We start from the raw sequence: 14,797 nt of genomic DNA on the forward strand, positions 1-14,797 counted from the left end.
CAAATAAGTTTCTGATGCAGAAACAAATAAGTGTCTGACTCTCTCCCATCGAGGTCTTTTCAGCAGAATTCTTAGACAGTCGTTATATGCCACGGTAAGTGTCCGTATGCTCGTACGTTTATAGTTGGACCACACCATATAAAGCGGGTACAATAGGCATTAAACACTGTCCTTTTCACTGCATTTGCACACGCACCAAACCTGCTCACAAGCATGTTAGCCTGCACATACAACATGCAACACTGTCGGAGCACGTCATCATCATCTGCCAGATCATCAGGGATAAAATGTCCCAAATGTTTGTATTTGCTACACAAGGTCAGATTATTCCCACACAAATGAAATGGAAGAAAGACCAAGTTCAGCTCAAGTCCCATCAATAATAATAATAATAATAATTAATAATGAAGCAAATGACACAACTATTGTTGGCCTGATTTCCTCAAATGATCTTTTTACAGAACCGAGTGTTCATGTAATCATCGTTGGGTAAATGACTAAAACTGGACTAAAACTAAATTAAAAGTTTTCATGAGACTAAAACTAGGACTAAAATGTTCCGATATTTTGGTCGACTAAAATCAGACTAAATAAAAATAAAAAGGAGAGACTAAAATCATCCAAACTTTAATGAGCGTCTGAAAGAGCCTCAGGTCAGGCAGATTCACAGCTCTGAGCTTTGAAAATGACCACTGTCCTGGAGCACTGTCCGCTTTGGTAAATGGTGCTGAGGTCGAAATTGCTAAAAATAGTCTGACGATCTCAGCTGGAGTTCAAATATAAAAAGTCCAGCGGGTTCACATAGTTAACTTATTTAACCATGTGTGTTTTATGGATGAATGTTTGACAGTGCACTTCGAGCTACTTTTTTCCAATGTGGTTTTATACTGCAAATGTACATCAACGGAATCTGAATCTGATATATCGATTTTTTACAAATTATGACGCCTAACAAAACCACTGGTTTAAACACTAATGCAGCTCCATTCTTCACCAACAGTAAATACAAATGTGCTCAGGAAACTAAAACGCCTCGTCCCGTGTCCTGCCCAAATCACAGACAGGCTGTTCACTTTGAGTCTTATCACAGGACTCCGAGTTCTGCCAAATATAGGAGGTCATTCAGTTTGTGGGCTGTTTCACTGTTGCATCATTGTTATCATTACTATGATTATGATTACCGTCCTCTCAAAACATGTACAATAGGTCATGATAAGGGTGTGTATGCAAATATGGCTCGTACCCCTCCCACTACCAAAACAAAACAAAGAAACTGCTTTTACCAGTACTGCTACTACTATTACCCCCACAGCCCTGGGGACACCTGAAGGGGAGGAGGAGGAGGGGGAGGAGGAGGAGGAGGGGGAGGAGGAGGAGGAGGGGGAGGAGGAGGGGGAGGAGGAGGAGGAAGAGGAGGAGGAGGAGGACACTGCTACACCGCTGGAGTAATGCAAAGAATGCCAAGGAGACGACTGTGAGTGAAGTCACCGGCGTGAGACGAGGAGACAGCCCTGAAGACAACCGGAGGTCAGGACAGGAGACACGGGACGGGACAGCGGCATGGAGGGGGCAGTGCAGGGGCAGCTGAAGAGAGAGCGCTGGGGCCATAAGCGGGAGTACCTCCTGGCATCAGTCGGGAACGTGGTGGGTCTGGGGAACGTGTGGAGGTTCCCCTATCTGTGCTACAAGAACGGAGGAGGTGAGCCCACGCTGCTTTATCACTACTTCTACTTCTACTTCTACTGTAGTACATTAGGCTGTGGCCTCACACTCAGTCTCAGGAACCCTCCACACTCTCTGTCTGCACCTCACATGAGAGTCAGTGCTGCACATTGTTTCAAACTGTTTCTGTTTGTGGCCTTTGCAACAAAAAAACAAAACATTGTCAAGTGAATGGATTTACGGCTTTTTAAAGCAAGTGTTCTCAGGTGGTGGGTCGGGTCGCGGAGCCATTTTCACTGGGTCGAGTAGAGGTGTGACCATATATCGTGCTATTTTGAGTGACAATACGATACCCATACCTTTTATTCCAAAATGGATTCTTCTGATGACATGGTGCGTATTAATGAGGCAGCAGAGCTCCACAGTCTACAGAAGCCAATAATGATCAATGACTCAGTCAGAGCAGGACAGCACTTGGATTAAACATTGTCACCCAAATATGACTTTTAAAAATGGACTGTACACACAGTGACCCCATGTGATTTCCTCTGGACAGTAACATCCTCTCCCCTATATCTTCTACATTCACGATTAGCAGGTCCCACACAAATGAAGCCACAGCTCAGGGTAAAGCTAAAGTTAGGATGTGACTGGAGCAGGATAAAAACATCAGTGAGATGTGACGACTTCACTGGAGGAAACCTCAGTCTACAAAGGTTTACTCAAAAGTTGTGAACGAGCCTGGGCCTGTGAGCACTTTCAATGTTACTGAGTTGTTTACATGTTATATTGTCATTATTTAATACATCTTTCATTTCACAGCGAGCATGATGTTTGTAACATGCTCCAGTGACTGTCCTTCAGTAACTCCAGCATTTGACACAATAAACTGTGATATATTAATGAAGACGTTTATGGGATTGGGGGGGTGGCACTACAGTGGGCTACCAGTTATTTCAAAAATAGAAAACAATGTGTGAACATCGCTAATTACCAGTCTAGTCTGAGGCTGATGCTGCCGATATTTTAGAAGATTTTTCCAAATGTCTGGTCTATAATCCTGTGTATGAAGCTTCTAAACTGTAAACTGTGTCAGTGTTGAACTGCAGGGGGCGCTGTGTGATGGGCATAGGGCTGATTTATTCAGGACAGTTATGTTTAGTCAGTACTTCAGAGGGAGCTTGTTTCAAAGACAAAAATCTGCAGATTCCAGAACAAAACAGTCGACAGACTTTTGTCATCATTTTTGTTCATTTCGTTATCCTCCCATTGTTTTCGTCACATTTTGTCGCTTTGTTGTCACTTTTCTGTTGCTTTTTTGTTGCTTTTCTGTTGCTTTTTTGGGTTAAGCCAAACTGGCTTGGTTCAGAGGTTAATGACAAACATGCCTGTAAGAAAGAGGCATGAACAGTAACATCATCACTGTACTCTCTGTTATTCCGGTTTTTAATTTTTACTGTTGCTTTATAGATTCTGACGCTAACGCATCTTAAAAGGGGGCGGGGCCAGGTGCGTGCTGGGACATATTTTGGCCTGGGAGTTTTATTATTTTAACTGGCCCACCCATCTCCAGACATGAAACCCTAACGATGATGTGAGTCATCTGAGAATCCTGAATGGACGAGACAATATTAGTCATGTGCTTTGCCAGTGGAGTGAGGTTTACTGTCCAATATGCTAAACTGCGACCCGGTTATCTGTGTGGGACGTGGGCCTATGCTGCGATGCTCACGACAGAACACAGGCCCTGGGTCATCAGTCTGAGGCGCTAAGCAAGGTCTTCTACTGTCCAGTGTATCTTAGTGGGAAAGAGAGCAAACACTAATCTGTCTTAATGAGGACTCCATACACAATAACACAATGCCTTGTCCCAAGTACAGCAGGTCAACAAAGTGCCATAAAAATGTGATTTACTAAAAGTTTTAACTAATGAGCCTAAATCTATTCTGAATTTGGGCCCATGTTTGCCTTAAACTGGACCTCATTAACATTCATAGATATTCAAAGATGTACCTGCCGGCCCGTCAGATCTGGTTAAGGTCAGGACAGCTTCAGACCTTACACTCAGCTTCAGGTGAAACATGGACACAGACTTTAGTGAATGATTTCAGCAGTTTGTCTGCTCATCGTTAGCCGTTATAATTGTGAGGAAAATCATTGTGTTTTTTTCGATGCATCGTCAATGACAGTGAAGTTTACAGGGGCTTTTCCAGTGATTGAAGTCACTTTGGTAGGGGTACCAGGTTTTATAACCCGCAGTAGCTCACGGGTCACAGTGGTGCCTCAGCAGAGGCTTCTGTGTGTCTGAGTCCAGCTGTAGCACAAGTGTTATATAAAAAATAGAAACGTAATAAATAGCCAAACTTGTTAAAGAAACTAAAATTAAGTGCATCAATTAATTAAAACAACTTGATTATAAAAACGTGCATACAACAAACAATTATCAAATGAGGTACCACACTGGCATATTGAATATTCAATACTGCTAACCCTAACTCTCAGGTAGGAGGCTGAATTGAACTACTTGCAGTTCATGTGGGGAGAGTGCATGAGTGGTTCATTAAGCCGGCCTGTACACGTATCATGTGACACTTTTATTGTTTGCTCTGTTGTGTATTTGTATTTACTGTATCGACTGTGTCCTAATTTGTATTTCATTGCACTGACCTTGAATGTTTTTATTGAGACTATTTACATCTGTCCAGGGACTACGCATGAAAAGTAGCCTTTCAGCTAATTCCGGTGCATTTACAGAAATGCCCCTGTCAAATAAATAAATACATAATAGAGTTGCCAAAGTATTTATTGAAGAAACAGTTAATGTACTTGGATACTGAGTAACAGTTTGAGCGTGAAAGTTTGATTCATGTTTCAGTTATGACATCAATGATGAGCAACATACAGAACATGAAGAAAATCCCACTGAAACATTCTGAAGAATCAGAATGAAACACAAAATACATCTATTTTATTCATCAAGATGAAGATTTGTCACTTAAAGATTTACTCAAAGTGCATTAGTTACTATTTTTATGGTTCTAGACATTTACATTTGATCATATGTTTAGTGCCCATGACATGTAAACATTCACAGGCCAGGGAGAAAAAAGTAAGTGAACCCAGGAATCTCGCTGAACTGCAACAGTTTTGTAAAGAGGAATGATCCAAGATTCAGCCTGATCGTTGTTCATGTCGAATCTACAAGAAATGTCTGGATGAAGTTATTGCTGCCAAAAAAACTAACCACTCTGTTGTGAATGTCTGAGGTTTTTCTACAACATATCTTGATAAACTTGTGAATTAGTTTTCCCATTGGTGATAGCACGTTGTCCAGGCCCTGAAGCAACAAAACAGCCCCACACCATGATTCTCCTGCTCCAGACTTCACAGTTCCATTTGTCCTCCACACATGACATTGTATGTTACTCCCAAACTATTCAACTTTGGTTTGTGAAAGAGTTCTTGGATGCTCCACAGCATTACTGGAAACATATACTGTGGACTGATGGACCCAAAGTTGAATGGTGATTCAATCTTAGATCATTCCTCTTTATAAAACTGGGTGCACTTACTCATTCCACACTGTCCTGTGAATGTTGACATGTTATGGCCAATAAAAACATGATCAAAAGTAAATGTTTGGGTGGTATTAGTTTAAGCAGACACTGTTTAATCATTCCTGTGATTTTACTAAAGATCAGATCAAATTTCAAATGGTGTACATACTTTTTCCTCCAACTGTACTTCATTTTAATATTACTCAAGTAGAAGTCAAAAGTCCATAAAAACAGAAGAGGGCAAGTGCATCAATGGTCTTTACAAGTGTCCGCCTACACAAAAACACATTTGATTTTCTACACATTTTTAATGACTTTTTACAAAACCAAAAGTTTGTTTACATTTCATTAATGTTTGGTAGAATTGCCTTTAAACTGTGTAACGTTTAGGATTTCCTTCCACAAACTTCCCACAATAGTTGGATGAGTTTTGGTCCATTCGTCCAAACAGAACTGGTGTAACTGAGACACATTTGTAGACCACCTTGTGTGCCTATGCCTTTTCATCTCTGCCCATACATTTTCAACTGGACTGAGGTCAGGACTTTGTGACGATCACTTCAAAACATGGACTTTGTTTTCCTTAAGTCACTTTGTAACCAGTTTGTCAGTTTGCTTTGAGTCATTGTCCATCTGTAAGACCCGTCTGCCCCAAGCTTCAACTTCCTGCTGATGTCTTAAGATGTTGCTCCAATATTTCCACATAGATTTCTTTCTTCTTGATGTCATCTATTTTGTGAAGTGCACCAGCCCCTCCCACAGCAAAACAACCCCAAAACATTGTTCATACATTTAAATGCTCTTGTAACTCAAGTTGAATTGTAATGGCTGATATATTCATGTATTTGTGTAAGTAACATGTTCAATTCCCTAGTTACTGAAAAAAGTCATATTTTGTCATTCCTTTTCTTTTGTAAGATGTTACCCCAGCACTGATCGCAGAACTGACAGAAAGAAATGCAAGCTGACCTGTTCCTCCCAGACAACATATCGGCCGTGACGCACATAGCAGGGTTAATGATACACTGCCTGACTCCAACAAAACGAAAGACAGCACAAGGTCACACGCTCCATTTTGTCTTTGATAACACACATCGTTCACTGTGGTGTTGTGATAAGCTTCTGCAATGTCACAAGATGTTCTTTCTCCATGAACCTTTAACTGAAAATCAGGAATCCTGCTCCTGAACCACTTGTTCACCGCTGGGTCACTGAAGGGTCAAACACACGCCAATATCAACTTTCTTTTGAACATAAACAGTTGCACGATGCGCCCTTAAAGTAGTGGTGGAGTAATTGGTGCAAGAGTATATTTCCCCCTCTTTGTTTCCCGCTCTGACAGACACAAGCACCTTTAATCCAATATAAAACCTGCGTGACCCGACAGACTGTGGTAATCGGTGTGGGGGGAGCAGCCCTGACAATGAATCCTGGAATTGTTGAACTTTGAAATGTGCCAATGCGCTCATATCTCACTGTGGGTCAGGCATTAGGTCTCCGAGGGGCACCACACTGAGGCCAATGGCATCGAATGGGATTAATGTAGCTGACAAAAACCTGCCCCTGTTTAACGAGAACAGTGAGAGTGTCCGATGCTGCGCAGAGGAATCCCTGGAGGAGACTTCATTTACAGAGGTCCCTGTCCTAAAGAAGCACAGGCTCCTTTCCTTTCTTCACTAACAGGACAATTCAGACACTTCTTATCACGGCAGTCGGTGAAGCATGCCCAGTTTTGACTTAGACCAAATTTGAGGATTTTGGATTGAGCCCTTGTCCTTCATCCATGTGTTTGTGCACAGGGGCGTTCCTGATCCCCTACTGCCTGTTTGCTGTGCTGTTAGGGATGCCTGTCTTCTTGTTGGAGACCGCGATTGGGCAGTACTGTCAGCAGGGGGCGGTGACGTGCTGGAGCCGCCTGTGTCCACTGTCTCGGGGTGAGCATTCACACAACTTCAGAAGACATAGCCACACATTTAAAAGCTAGGCTCCCCATGAGTTTAGCCGCCTCTGAGAGTGTGCCCGTGTGGCTTGTGTCTCAGGAACTGGGTACTCTATCCTGGTAATCCAACTGTACTCCCGAGCTTACATCATCATCCTGGCCTGGGCGCTACTGTATCTGGTCTACAGCTTCAGAGCCCCGCTGCCCTGGGCCACCTGCAGCAACCCCTGGAACACAGGTCAGAGCACCAGACTCACCATCACTCATTCAACTTCAGGTCACATGGTTTATTAAAGTCAACCGACCAACCAATCAATCAAAGTTTATTCAATATTTATTTATAAACAGCACCAGAGTACAGAAGAGTTATCCTCTGTACTCTGGTGTTGAAGTGTCCAACTTTTCGCCTCTCATCCAAAAGGCTTCGTCAGCGCACTAAGGTTCAGCTCAGCCTGCAGCTCAGATAAAGACCATAGGGAGGAGTTAGTCCCTCCCCTCTATTAACAGCTGTTCTCCCCGATAGTAAACATCTCTGTAATGTAAGTCTTTGTAGACTGAGCGCCTACACAGACATCAGGAAGACCAAAATGCTTCACAGAAGATAAAACTATTTAAAACACACAATGATCACATCCCAGATATAATTCAGTTTGTTCTCGGTCTAGAAGTAAGTAAGTATTACTTACTGTCGTCTAAAAGCTCGTCTGAACAGCCTGGGGCCTCATTTATCAAACTGTGCGTGAGACTCTGACTTTGAAAGTGCGTAGGAAAGTAACGCAAAATTCTGTACGCAAAGTTTGTTTCCAATCTATAAAACCCTGCGTATGCGCCGGTACGCACACCTGACCGCAAGCTTTCCTTCGCTGATTCCACCTGTAGCAGAAAGCTGTGGACCTCACGCCACGCCCTCTGGACACGCCCTCTGCCCGCCTCCATTTGACCATAAAAGGCAATGCAAAGTGACTTATGAATGAGATTTCATGGTGGTGTGGTGTGAGTGAGGAGAGGTCAGTGTCCGGGTGGTGTGAGGAGAGGTCAGTGTCCGGGTGGAGTGAGGAGAGGTCAGTGTCCGGGGTCATTCCTGCTTCCCGTTTAAAAGGCTTTAGTGCCAGTGCGCATACGTGCACGGGTACGAGCGTGCACGTATGTGCGCACCAATATTCACAAACATCGTGATAATTTGCTTATTTCATTCTAATCTTTGTAATTGCTGAAGAAAGTAAATTCAAACCAAACCTGACTTCCTCAAACAAGTCATGTCTCTGCTCCCCCGTCTCTCCGCAGTGTTTTTAGAAAAGTGCTGTCACGGTTTGTGGTGGTGTGAAGAAAATAAAACCCAAAATGCCGGACTGCAACAAAACTGGTGACGTTTAATGGATGAAAACCAAAATAACAAAATCCAGACATAACCAAAAACCAGGGCTGACATAGACAATAGGTGTGTTTAAGATGAGCGAGGCGCTGCAGGCGGCTGCAGGCGAGCGGTGCATGCCGGTCAGAATCGCTCTGACGCCACCTGTGCGACGGTGCCCGTATTCTCGTGAGACCGAGGCGGCTGGAGCGCCTTGGGTAGGCGAGCGAAGTTGCTTTTCTCCGCCTCGCTCGGCTGGCTGAACTACAAAGGCCAAAGGGATTGTGGGAAATGAAGTGCCGTAAACACGTACGCTGACAGAGGACTGACAGATGATTGGATACGAGTCGTGTTTAGATCGGAGACGTGTTGCCCTGACGCTCCGCAGCTCCTGCCTCCTTTTTTCTCATCACCAAGATCTACTTAAATCTGCAGAAATGCTTCACAGGGTTCATATTTGACAGAAGTGCCAGTGTGTTCAACATATGGCCTACATTTAAATATTCATAAGTTTATTGTTCTAATCCTAAACTGTAAGAGGAGAGTCTGTTATTGTAGCTGTAGTGATGGGTCTGTCTGGTGTGTGGGAGAAGCAGAAATGTGTTCACAAACTTTTAAAATAGTTTTATTCCCAAACTCTTTCTAACAAACGCGAGACGCTGCGTGACCTGAGGCTCCTCTCTGTTCTCGGGGCTGAGATGTGTCTGCCTTGATTAGAGGCGCCTTTCTCCGCCCTCGGACGCCACCGCCTGGTCTCGTCTGGAATCGAGGCGAGGCGCACTTCATCTTAAACACACCTATTGACGCGACAAAGGACAAGGGAAACACAGGGGTATAAATACAAGAGGAAACGGGGCACAGGTGAAACACATCAGGGCGGGGCAGGCAATAACGAGAGGAGTAAAGCAAAATCACAAGAACAGAACACATGTCAAAATAAAACACAGGACAAGACCAAACACAAGAAAACATATGAACAAAAGACGAATCATGATAAGTGCGCACCTCGTATGGCAGCTCTTTAGTTTGCGTGGAGGAGCGCAATGTTTCACGTTCAGTTTGTTTTCTATAAATACCAACTTTGGCGCAGAGGAGCGGCTACGCAAAGTTTTGGCCTCATTTTGTTCGCAGCAAGCTTGATAAATGAGGCCCCTGGTCTTCAGCCGCTTTTAAGGGAATCAACAATTTTGGGTGAATTCAACCTCTGCAATGCACTGACCGTGTACTTGTGTGAACAGACAGGTGTGTGGAGCTAACCTCTATGAACAGCACCTCAGCTCTCAACCTGAGCCTGGCCCCTGGAAACGGGACCCGCTCATCTGTGTCGGAGTTCTGGGAGTGAGTACTTGTCTCTGTGACGCTCTGTGGTGTGAAGGCATTTGTAATGTGTGAGGACACCTCGCCCCCTATGCTCAGATCATCTCAGGAGCTCCGTCCCACCCACCCACACGTGCCTTAGTCCGGATCTTTAGCATACAGTTTAAAAGCATGACATGGCTAATTCTTAAATACAACAGAATGCTTTGAATAACTATCCAATTTATAACGTTTTAGACAAATCTTCAATTTAACCTTGTGTGCTTTATGTCCCTGATCCAGTGACCGGTGGAAAGAGCACTGGTCACTGGATCAAGAGGTTCTGCAAGTTCCATTACATCGCCCGGAAGTAAGGGATGCCGTCAAGCTGAAGAAGGAGTCCTACCTGGCCTTGTTGTCTTGTGGGACTCCGGAGGCAGCTGAGAGGTACCGGCAGGCCAAGCGTGCTGCAGCTCGGGCGGTCGCAGAGGCAAAAACTCGAGTCTGGGAGGAGTTCGGAGAAGCCATGGAGGAGGACTATCGGTCGGCCTCGAGGAGATTCTGGCAAACCATCCGGCGCCTCAGGAGGGGGAAGCAGTGCTTCACCAGCACTGTTTACAGTGCGGGTGGGGAGCTGCTGACCTCGACTGGGGATGTCGTCGGGCGGTGGAAGGAGGACTTCGAGGACCTCCTCAATCCCACCGTCACGTCTTCCAATGAGGAAGCAGAGGCTGAGGACTCGGAGGTGGGCTCACCCATCACCGGGGCTGAAGTCATGGAGGTGGTGAGAAAGCTCCTCGGTGGCTCCGGGGGTGGATGAGATTCGCCCTGAGAACCTTAAGTCTCTGGATGTTGTAGGACTGTCTTGACTGACACGTCTCTGCAACATCGCAACATCCCTTTGTCACCGGTTCTGTTCATTACTTTTATGGACAGAATTTCTAGGCGCAGCCAGGGGCCGGAGGGCGTCCGGTTTGGGAGCCTCAGAGTCTCATCTCTGCTGTTTGCGGATGATGTTGTTCTGTTGGCTTCAACAAATCAGGACCTTCAGCTGCTCTGGGGCGGTTTGCAGCCGAGTGTGTAGCGGCCGGGATGAGAATCAGCACCTCCAAATCTGAGGCCATTGTTCTCCACCGGAAAAAGGAGCCTCTCCTTTACAGGTCGGTGGGGAGTCCTTACCTCAAGTGGAGGAGTTCAAGTATCTCGGGGTCTTGTTCTCAGTGAGGGACGGATGGAGCGTGAGATGGACAGACGGATCGGTGCGGCGTCAGCAGTGATGCGGTCGCTGTATCGGTCTGTCGTGGTGAAGAGGGAGCTGAGTCGGGGCAAAGCTCTCGATTTACCGATCGATCTACGTTCCCACCCTCACCTATGGTCATGAGATTTGGGTCGTGACCGAAAGGACAAGATCGCGAATACAAGCGGCCGAAATGAGTTTCCTTCGCAGGGTGGCTGGGCGCACCCTCCGAGATCGGGTGAGGAGCTCAGTTACCCGGGAAGAGCTCGGAGTAGAGTCGCTGCTCCTTCACGTCGAAAGGAGCCAGCTGAGGTGGCTCGGGCATCTGTTCCGGATGCCTCCTGGTCGCCTCCCGCGGAAGGTGTTCCAGGCATGTCCTAGTGGGACAAGGCCTCGTGGAAGACCCAGGACACGCTGGCCTGGTGTCGCCTCGGGGTCAGAACAGCTGGAGGAGGTGTGTGTGGATCGGGAAGTTTGGGCATCTCTGCTGAGACTGCTGCCCCCGCGACCCGGCCCCGGATAAAGCAGAAGAAAATGGAAGGATGGATGCTTTATGTCCATGAGTTAGCACAGAGCTAATTAGCCGTGCCATGCTTTTAAACACTTAGTATACATAAATATATATATATATATTAAATAACGCACATGACTGTTGAGCTCTAAACCAGCTGCTGTAAGCTCAGAGCGACAGTGGCTCAGTGGAAAGAGCAATGATCACTGGATCAGGAGGTTCTGCAGTTCCATTACAGATGTAAGCAGACTGTGAGTCCATCCACATAGTTCACTCACCTGGCCTGTATGAAAGACTAGCAACTGTGCTTTGTGGCTACAAACAGAGTTTTCCACTACCATGAATGAACAACAGTCCCTTGTGAAGAATTTTGTGTGTCTGTATCTCTGAAACAAATCAAGTGAATGACTTAATAATAATGTCCTCTCAGGAGGGGGGTGCTGTCCACGTCCCAGGGCATCCAGGACGTGGGGCCGGTGCATTGGCAGCTGGTGCTGTCTCTCTTTGTCTGTTGGATCATCTGCTACTTCTGCGTCTGGAAAGGAGTCCGCTCCACAGGGAAGGTTTGTACCTGTAACCATAACTAAGAAGCTTTTACCTGGACACCTTTGGCAGCAGGTTGCTGATGATCAATCATTGGGCTGTGAGGCATGTCACTTTGATACGAGAGTGAGGAGACACTGTGCTGTCAACTCATCTCTATGTGGGGCAACGCTCCGGAGGAAGCTGAGAACCCTTCAACAAACCCAAATATCTGGAGTGTCTGGTCAAGACGTTAATCAATAAATACATACATTTATTTATAACATGCTTTTCATACACAGGTGCATCACAAAGTACTTTACAGATTAAAACATGTGGTCGTCAGGTCCTTGGACAGAAGCCTTATATTCTTGGAAAAGCATTTCATAGATTGAATCAGTTTTCAGTTTAAAGGAACAGGCCATGGTTTTTCTATACTGAGACATGTTCTTACCTGAGCTTCGACCTGTGTGGTCTGTGTGCCCGTGGAAGAGCGTGGTCGCTTCTAGCTTCAACCCTGTTTGGAGCTCTAGGAATACATTGGGAGAGGCCAAATGCTAACAACATCTTTGGTCGTTTTGCGTGACTGAGGGCACGCACAAACACCAGACAGGTACGGATCAGCTCGTCTAAGCTCAGGTAAGAACATATGTCAGTATGTAAAAATGGTGGCCTGTTCCTTTAAGATCACTGGCAGGGTTTTACACTGAGGGACAGATCACTTCAGACACACCAGTACTGCAGAGCATTTTCCAACTACAGAGTGGTTGGTCCTTGACCTTCAGGTCTAAGGGATAACGGTCCACGCTGAGTATTGAACCTATTGATTTATCTGCTCCGGTCCGTGACTCAAAAATAACCCCCAGGAAGAAAAGATAGTTCGAAGAAGTCTTTATTCAATCAAATAGCACAAAAATACAAGTTCCATCTCAACAAGCATTCGACTGGAAGTCTGTCTGTGGAAGTCTGTCCTGTCATTATATACTTGTTAGTCCTGCCTCTAAATCAGACGTACAACCTGATTTTGACTCAGATAGTACGTGCAGGTTTGGGCAAAACAAGTTTGTTTAATCATTAATCATTAACCTTACAGCTTGGTCAGTCTGGCATTATTCTGACCAGAACTGTCTGACAGTAATTTGACCAGGACATTTATAATGTTACTGGCAAAGAACAGTTTATCATAGTGGATGGGGTGTTGTGTGTCGATAGCAATGCTCATAGACGTCTGGTTGTCCCTGCGTCTTGTAGGCAATTGGTAATGCACGTTGCGCACACGCTCCCCTGGGCAGGGCATTTTGGCCGTCACAAGACCTATTTACGCGTCAGTTCTCGGTTTTATTGGCCCGGTATGTACAATGACATCCGCACATACTGCGTCACATGTCCTACCTGCCAAATGACATCTCCTGTTCGTAAATCTGATAGGGCACTCCTTCATCCGCTCCCAGTTATCCAAACTCCGTTCCGCAGGATAGCAATGGACATTGTGGGCCCGTTAGTCAAAAGCGCACGGGGTCACCAGTACGTGCTGCAAATGAGGGATCGACTGTCCAGGTACCGGGTTGAGGCTGAAGAGAACCTGAAGGAGGCTCAAAAGAAGCAGAAGACCTGGTATGACCAACAGGCCAGGCGAAGAGATTTCCAGCCAGGCCAAAAGGTCCTCTTACTGCTTCCCTCCTCCAACAGCAAGTTGTTGGCCAAGTGGCAAGGCCCATACACCATCACCAGAAGGATGGGACCTGTGACCTACGAGGTGCATCAGCCGGATAAGAAGAGGCCCAAGCAGACCTATCATGTGAACCTCCTGAAGGAATGGAAGGAAATCTCCCCAACCCTTCCGGTACCGGCATTCCTGGTGAGGGAGGTGGAAGTGGAGGAAGAGGAGGACCCTGGTGTTCCGGTAGTGACAAATGCTTCCGAACCTCTCATCGCCCACCTCTCGGTTGACCAGGCGGCTGACCTTCAGAAGATTTTCCGAGACATGCCATCACTCTTCACCGCGGAACCTGGCAGGACCACCTTGATTGAGCACGTGATTCGGCTGAAGGACCGCAACCCTGTCCGTCAACGGCCTTACCGCGTTCCTCAGCAGTTGGTGGCACAACTCAGGAAGGAGGTGGAGTCGATGCTGGAACTTGGGGTCATTGAGCCGTCAACTTCGGAGTGGTGCAGTCCAGTCGTGATTGTCTTCAAAAAGGATGGGTCTCTGCGCATTTGTATCGATTTTCGAAAGCTCAATTCCATTTCCGAGTTTGATGCTTATCCGATGCCAAGGATAGACGACCTCCTGGACCGCATTGGCTCTGCAGCCTTCATCACGACCCTGGACCTGTGTAAAGGCTATTGGCAGGTGCCGCTGGAGCCCTCCAGTAGACCCTACACCGCGTTCAGGACACCAGCCGGACTGTTCCAGTTCACAGTAATGCCTTTCGGTCTGCATGGTGCCCCTGCAACTTTCCAGCGCCTTATGGACCGAGTGCTCCAGGGCTGTGACGCGTTCAGCGCAGCTTACCTGGACGACGTGGTGGTTTTCAGTAGTTCCTGGGAGGAGCACGTCCAGCACCTGAGGACCATCCTGGGGAAGATTGAGACGGCTGGACTGACCCTGAATGTCGCCAAGTGTGAGTGGGCCCGCCATGAGACCAGATACCTGGGCTATCAGCTGGGAAGAGGAGAGGTACGACCCCAGATGGATAAGGTTGAAGCTATCCAGAAGTGT

At 46.3% G+C, this 14,797-nt stretch overlaps 1 protein-coding gene across 1 annotated transcript in view; it reads left to right on the plus strand.

The window, feature by feature from the left end:
- Positions 1 to 1,560: 1,560 nt before the first annotated feature.
- LOC306969146 (sodium- and chloride-dependent GABA transporter 2-like) overlaps positions 1,561 to 14,797 on the plus strand; it is a gene marked incomplete at both ends in the record, with an annotated part of 31,873 nt that continues 18,636 nt past the window's right edge. The window contains 5 exons of the mRNA XM_079564746.1: positions 1,561 to 1,699; positions 7,019 to 7,153; positions 7,259 to 7,396; positions 9,748 to 9,847; positions 11,984 to 12,116. Coding sequence (XP_079420872.1) covers positions 1,561 to 1,699; positions 7,019 to 7,153; positions 7,259 to 7,396; positions 9,748 to 9,847; positions 11,984 to 12,116 — 645 coding nt within the window. The remainder of the gene's footprint in view (positions 1,700 to 7,018; positions 7,154 to 7,258; positions 7,397 to 9,747; positions 9,848 to 11,983; positions 12,117 to 14,797) is intronic.

Source organism: Gobius niger, assembly GCF_951799975.1.
Source record: "Gobius niger genome assembly, chromosome: 10".
Lineage (NCBI taxonomy): Eukaryota > Metazoa > Chordata > Actinopteri > Gobiiformes > Gobiidae > Gobius > Gobius niger.